A 7,533-nucleotide genomic window follows, 5' to 3' on the forward strand; every position below is an offset into this window, starting at 1 on the left:
AACGAATTGTATCCTGACAAGACGAATAAAAATAAGAAATACAATTTTTGTACAACATTTTTATTTTCTCTGTGACACTTTTTTTCCCCTACTGTGTTGGCAGCATTTGCTTTCAATAACTTCAAGACTCTTGACAAGACGAATTATTTAAATACAATTTTGTGCAGACTACACTTTTATTTGTTAGCCTATCTCTCCTTCTTTCAGTAGCGGACATTTAAATGTAAGATTCTGGAAACGAGATCTAAATTTAGCGGGAACGGTCGGGTCGGGAAGAAAATTATTCTAAGCGGACAGCGGACGAACAAAGAGTGAATATATAGCGGGAGCGGGTGGGTGCGGAATAGAACCTTGCGGGAGCGGGACTAAAAGAAACAGTCCCGCGCAGACCTCTAGCTGCAGCACCCCCTGTTTTTTTCTGTGGGCAATTGTCTACCTGTTGGGAATAAAAAACAAATCGGGAGTGTCTATTTACACTAAAAGTGCAAATAGCCCACCTTGTTGGCAGACGCTATTTATACTAACTCCACCCACCAACATGTGATTGGGCTAGTCAACATTACAAAAGATGGGCATCAATCGTCAGATTCAGTAGCGTAGATGGTAAAGTGTGTGCCATACTCATTTTGACGCGATCGACCCGGGTTCGAATCTGCCTTTTGACGAACTTTTTTTCTCCCTTTTCAAATTTCAAATCACATCACATCAGAAAAGCATTTATTTTTTAATAAAAATGAAGGAAATAATCAAAAAGTTGAAAATAAAGTATCGGGCAGGGTTAGGGTAGGTGTAGAGGGCCTTTGTCCCAATAAGGTGGCATCCATTTAATAATTTGAATTAAAATTAATACATTTTACTCAAGTTATTATTGCATACTTTTTTATAATGTCTTACAATGCCGAGGTGCAGATAATTGGCACTATTTGCAATAAATAATTAGCAGAATATCCTGCTATTTTAACATAGTATAAATAGCATCTATTGCTATTTGCACTTAGTGTAAATGGCGTCTATCGCCCACCAACCTAAAACATCTTCCCGCACCCCTGCCTTTAAAGACGGCATGAAACGGAAGTTGCGATTGTCTTTTCTTCTCTGCTGTGACGCATATCCGAGTGAAACGGCATCTGAAATGAGAGGGCAGGACTTGATTTCATCCTTCGGGAATTGATTGGATCGTTGGAAGTTTTGTTGGCAACGCCTCGTTGCCAACAAAATGGAGGCAGATCTGAATTCCAGTTTGCAGTTAGTTGTGGGGGATTTCTCTCCACTGGATTCACCGCCGACACCCTAGCAGAGACTGCCTGAATGACTGACCTCCATCAGGTTAAGTCATATTCATGAAAAAAATAATAATTAGTTTACGATGTTCTAAGAGTAATGTTGTCATAATATCCTAATATCTTTTCAATGTTTAAGGGTAACGTACTCCCTTACGACTGGTGTCAGTGCTATAAAGTGAAGCATCAGCTTCAGCTTTTCCCCCTGTCCTTTATTCCAAATGTCACTGATGTCACTGCAGCTGTTGGCAGTTCCAGACATGAAAAAAAAGTGACGTGACATGTGGCCAAGTATGGTGACCCATACTTGGAATTAGTGCTCTGCATTTAACCCATCCTTAGTGCACACACACACAGCAGTGAACACACACACACCCGGAGCAGTGGGCAGCCATTTTTGCTGCGGCGCCCAGGGAGCAGTTGGGGGTTCGGTGCCTTGCTCAAGGGCACCTCAGTCGTGGTATTGAAGGTGGGAGAGAGCGCTGTACATTCACTCCCCCCACCTACAATCCCTGCCGGTACGAGACTCAAACCCACAACCTTTGGGTTACGAGTCCAACTCTCTAACCATTAGGCCACGACTTCCCCACAGTAGGGCATGTGAATTAAAAAAATAATAATAATAATGAAGTGCACGGATAAATTATTTATAATAAACACTACAGTATTCCATTAAAAAATAAAAGTTTTCCATTTTGATTGGTTACTTTAATAGAGTCAGCTGACGTCGCTCGGTAACCATCTGCACACAAACTAATTGATATTCATGAGCTGAACTTCCACCTCAGCTATTTCACTAGCGCCACAAACATCTGCATTTCAGCCAATCAGGAAGGTACACTATGCTGCGTCACGGAACCTAATTAATATTCACAACTTAAGGCTTCGACGTAGTAGAACTAGAATTCGTAAATTCGCTCACACTCAGCAAACCTTCTCCTGCACTGCTCTGTACTTACTTTCCTGAAAGTGCATCTGCTCAGCTGGGGCAATCGGCAGTCATATTTGACTAGCCTAAACTCACGTGTCTGCTGTCTTTTTAAGTTTTTAAAAGCATCTTTTCTTGAATAAGAGGAACCAAATAGGAAACCGGGAGATTTCTGATCATTTCTTTAGTGCGAATCGACGTGAAATAAAAAACAATGGCTCAGTTCAACAAGGGCCCTGCATATGGTTTTTCTGCTGAAGTGAGAAGTAAGGTAAGGCTTGAATGATTTTACAGTTTGTGTACTTTAACGTCAAATGGCGTTTAATGTTTCTTTGCATTGCACTGAAACGCGTGAATTCAAATGCATGAAAGTGTAACTTTCACATCAGAACGAACTGCCTATCATTTCAGAAATCACAGACATGTTCAGAATCAAAAATGTCGTATATAATTTAGTACTAAACGTACTTCTGATGGCCAAATGCACTGTTTTTGTAGGTTTTGAGAGAAAGCCATTGTGTTTCCTTTTCACCTGGTTCTTGTGATTTGAAACTTCTGAGATTTTGGTTTTAGGGTCGATGCATCCTTTGTTTTACTACGTTACTCCTTTTTTATGAAAGACGAATGCTCATACTTTTGCACGTAGAAAGTAGAAATAATCCGTGTTTCATGTTGCACCAACCGACTTTTCAATGAATTAAACTTTCTCTTATATGCACGCAACGCGTTTTCAAGCCATGTTGAGATGCTGTTTGTCATTTTCAAGGCACAACGCTTGACATTTTATCACCGCAAATAAAGTTTCCCGTGTGTTATTGTGGTTGGTGAAGCTTGCCTGCAGCCTGGTGTGTTGTTGGTGGGTCATGAGGTCTTTTGTTGAGCTCTGGGTGGAACTCCAGTTTGAGAGAAAACAACGAGGTTGCCGCTACCTGTACAGAGAAACTATAAAAGAAAAAGTAACGTTAAGACCAATTAAACAATGTCATTATCTGCCTAAATAAGCGACAGTGTGTGTATAATAAAGATTTAGTTTTGTAATTTGTTCTGCTTTGTGTGGAAATGTGTTATAATGGAAACCTTAGTCGAGATGATGCGCGTGCAGCATGTGATAAAAAACAAAAAACGTTTTCTTTAATTTTTAAAGGACGATATTTAAACTAGTATGGGTGTATTACTTAATTTTACCTACTTTTTGTAGTTAAAATCTCTATAGTCCCTCATTTGAAAAAAAAAATGGTTCGTTGTCTAAAATAGACTGTTGTAGGCCACACACACTTAAACGTTTTTTTTTTTTAGGAAAAGAGGGTTAAAACGTCACATTAGTTTTCAGTGGCGGTTTTTCCCCATCCCACTGTATCTCATGTTTTTAAATGAAGAAAGTAGCCTACTTTTTGTGATTGGGTTTTCGGTCCTTTGTATTAAACTATACATACATGCATGGTGCTGTTTTTTTTTTTCTAATTGTTTAAGCAACTTTATTAATTATATATGGTTTTTAAACATTATGCACTTTTTTTTCCAAAGATAGTCCTGTTATTTTATTACGCTTTGAAGAAACGTGCACGATGCGCCCTCTTGTGGCTATTCTTCTCTCTTGAGAGAAGCCAAAAGCTTTTTTCTTCCCCCTAACTGAAATTATGCCTTTTTAAATTCGAATATAATTCGAATTTTTATAATATATTTAATAATATTTAAGCAGTCATTTTGACAGCCCTAACCACTGCAACGCCGCGCGTCTTGCATCATCCGCCGGAACTGCTTCAGTGGATGACAGTCAGCGGAAGTGAGAGAAAAGTGTTTATTACATTTGAAATATGGATTTTTTTTTTTACAAAAACTCATGGATTCGCTACAAGGGGCCTTTGTTCATCCCCCGGAGCCGTCTGCTGCACGTTTTATTGTGAATACGCAAGCTTTATTTGACGACTTGTGGACTGTTTAACTGCAACACCCACTGAGTGCCATTAAACAGCTTGAAAGATCAAAGACAATTTTTTATATAACTCTGACTGGATTCGTCTGAAAGAAGAAAGTCTTATACACCTAGGATGCTTCGAGGGTAAGTAAAACACAAGCTCATTTTCATTTTTGAGTGAACTAACCCTTTAAGTACTGCCTGCAAGTGTTTCTTTTTTATTATGCACTGTTTTTGCCCTCCACATGATTTTGTCCTTAAAACTAGCAGAACTCCCAACATGTTGTTCTCACATGGCCAAATACAGATGTTCTCCCTGTTTTCACTATCTTAAGGAAGTTCATTCTCTGCTTTGGATCGATATCTGGAAGTCAAAGAATGTATCAATGCACTCTTACATGGGGTTTTTTTTTTCTTTTTCTTGAACTGCTCTATACACTCAGGAACATAAGCTCTATTGTGTAGAAAATTGCAGTTGGATGTGAAGAAACCACCGATGTCCTAGTTGCAGAGCAATATAACAGCCGGAGATGCTGCTTGTGGTTTTTGAACCTTCTTTTGGGCCTATATAATTATTTTTTTTTTGGCCCTTTATATTATTGGGACTTTTTTTTTTTCAGCAAATATTCTCTGGTGAATACTGATTGCTATTGCTGTAAAGTCATTTCTCTCTTCCATTGTAATGGTTCTGGTGCTCGAATCCTCTGAACTCTCTTTGAGTATTATGAGAAGTTGAAGATATTTTAACTCTGGATGCACCAGTATTAAACATCTGGCCAATACCTATTATAACAATTCCACTTTTGTCTAATTAAATGAAAAATAAAAATACTAGAATCTATCTGGTTTTAAATGCACCAAGTGAATTTAGCCATCACAACATTATAAAGGACAGTATGAAAGATTAATGTTAATTTTGAGATTTTCTGTAGATTACATTTAAAGGGGTCATGAACTGAGAAATCAAAATTCCCTTGATCTTTTGACATGTAAGAGGTAGGGATGTAACGATTCACTCAACTCACGATTCGATTCGATTCATGATTTTGATTTCACGATTCGATTCGATTCACGGTTTTTTTTGTTTGTTTTTTTGTTTTTTTACCAAAATGAGATTTAAGACAAATTATAAATTAAATGTGTCCTTTTATTATTGCTTGGACAAAATGCTGCACATTTCTTTGTGAAATTGAAATCTAACACCATAATAATATACTAATATAGCACTTTTGATTGCTTATATTATTCTCATTTGTTAGTCGCTTTGGACAAAAGCGTCTGCTAAATGACAAAATTTAAATATAATGTAAATGTAAATAACAAAACTACATTGAAATTTTAAAACAAGCCCCAAATCAAATAAATAAGTAACACAAATAAATTAAATCTCTTCAACAAAATAAGGCTTTGTCTGTGCTCTTTCCATTTAAAATGAGAGGCAACAACTGCATTTTAATCATGAACCAAACAAAGATGCTGCATACATGCAACATGAGCAGATTTTAATCTAAATTAGATTGTATAATTTAGAAATTTGAAGCATAAACAGAATGGACAGTAAGTTCCCCTCAGACATACATTCATATAAACTCCTACACCTAAATGAATCGCGATTTGTTTAGCATCTCAATCGATTTGAATCGTCACATATTTGAATCGATTTTCATCCGGCTCGCAGTTAATCGTTACATCCCTAGTAAGAGGATGTTGTACTATTAAAAACATCCTGTACGTTTCAGAACTCAAAACTTTCTCTTTAGCATAAAAACGGCTAATACTGAAGCCAATTTGCCAAAACGACAGGTTGTGGAATGTGCCACTTTATGATGTAATCGTGTGGCTAAACCCCGCCTCCGCAGGGGAAGATCAACACCTGCTTCAACATCACTGCCTGTTTAGCCCCACACACCGATTTGCGCATCTCGTTATTTAGTGTAAATAACGAGAGAGGCAAACGCAGGTCTACGCAGAAATCAAATGATAAAGATGACCTGAAGACAACAAGATGCTGTGCAGTGCCAAGCTGTGGGGAAAAACAGTCTTTGCATTGCCTTCCTTCTGATCCCAACATTTGGAAAGAGTGATCAGTGGGTGAAGTTTATTTTTAATGAAGTTCCAAACTGCGTCAGTAAGAACTTGGTTGTTTGTTCACTTTATTTTGATGTGTATTCATTTACAAACAAGGCACAATTCGATGCAGGATTTTTAGTCATGGCCTAATGGTTAGAGAGTCGGACTTGTAACCCAAAGGTCACAGGTTCGAGTCTCAGGTCTGGCAGGGATTGTAGGTGCTGGGAGTGAATGACCAGCGCACTCTTCCACCTTCAATACCACAACTGAGGTGAGACCCTTGAGCAAGGCCCAACTGCTCCCCGGGCGCCGCAACAAAAATGGCTGCCCGCTGCTCAGGGTGTGTGTTCACTACTTACTGCTGTGTGTGTGCACTTGGATGGGATAAATGCAGAGCACAAATTCAGAGTATGGGACACCATACTTAGCTACATGTCACGTCACTAATATAGTAAACTTAAAAACATGAATAAAGTCTGATAACAAATATGGTACCTATATATTGGGCATCTGTAATTTTTATATGCAAAAGTAATTTGATTTGCCATCTGTACACCATCATAAATAGCTTTTGATGCAAGGATCAGAAGTTATAATTTATTGGTAAATAATTGATACACCTTTTTGGAAATAATTAAATTTTAGTTTGGGGATGCTGTGAAAAGCAACATATAAAGGCACAGAATGTCCATCAGCTCTCAAGAGTAGCTTTGTTGTAAAGTGAGATGGGAGGAAACATACAGGTTGACTGTTTTCAGCTTTGTCCTGCTCTGGTGAGGTTTGTTTTAAATTTATGATGTGCGTTGTGTTCTGTTGTAGTGTAGAAAGATGTCCACATTGATAACCGTGACACCTGAGGCATTGTGCGATAAGTGATGACTATCTCTTTTTTTTTTTTTTTTTTTTTTTTTGTTTGTTTGAGACTTTACAATAGTATTTTAATAATGCAGTATATGGTCTCAATTCAAGTTCTGCTTGCCATCCGTCTGTTGTTCATTCATATCTACCAGGAGACCCTTAAAGAATGATGGCTTTAACACTTGGAGGGCCCTCTGTGTGGTTTGCCATTGTTTCTGTCACAGACCCATTTTCTGTTGTCCTAAAGTTGACAGACAGCTGAAGTAAAAGATCACAACCGGATGTAGAGCACAACAGTTGTGTTCCCAAAGTGAAAATACCTTTCATTTTCATTTAGAGAGAATGATTTTGAAGAAGAATGTATAAATCTTTATTTGAAGCTTCTGTGACTATTGGCGCTTTTCCACTGCATGGTACGGCTCGGGACGGGTCACTTTTGGGGGGGTTTCCACTGGGTACAGTAAATGGTACCTGGGACTTTT

The 7,533-nt window shown here is 38.1% G+C and overlaps 1 protein-coding gene across 1 annotated transcript in view; it reads left to right on the plus strand.

Annotated features, from left to right (window-relative positions):
* Nucleotides 1–2,143: 2,143 nt before the first annotated feature.
* LOC107680046 (calponin-3-like) overlaps nucleotides 2,144–7,533 on the plus strand; it is a 12,482-nt gene continuing 7,092 nt past the window's right edge. The window contains exon 1 of the mRNA XM_016475805.1: nucleotides 2,144–2,479. Within this exon, the coding sequence (XP_016331291.1) occupies nucleotides 2,423–2,479 (57 nt within the window). The 5' untranslated portion in view covers nucleotides 2,144–2,422. The remainder of the gene's footprint in view (nucleotides 2,480–7,533) is intronic.

The sequence above is a fragment of the Sinocyclocheilus anshuiensis genome, unplaced genomic scaffold (genome assembly GCF_001515605.1).
Source record: "Sinocyclocheilus anshuiensis isolate Anshui unplaced genomic scaffold, SAMN03320099.WGS_v1.1 scaffold1105, whole genome shotgun sequence".
NCBI classification, from domain to species: Eukaryota; Metazoa; Chordata; class Actinopteri; order Cypriniformes; family Cyprinidae; genus Sinocyclocheilus; species Sinocyclocheilus anshuiensis.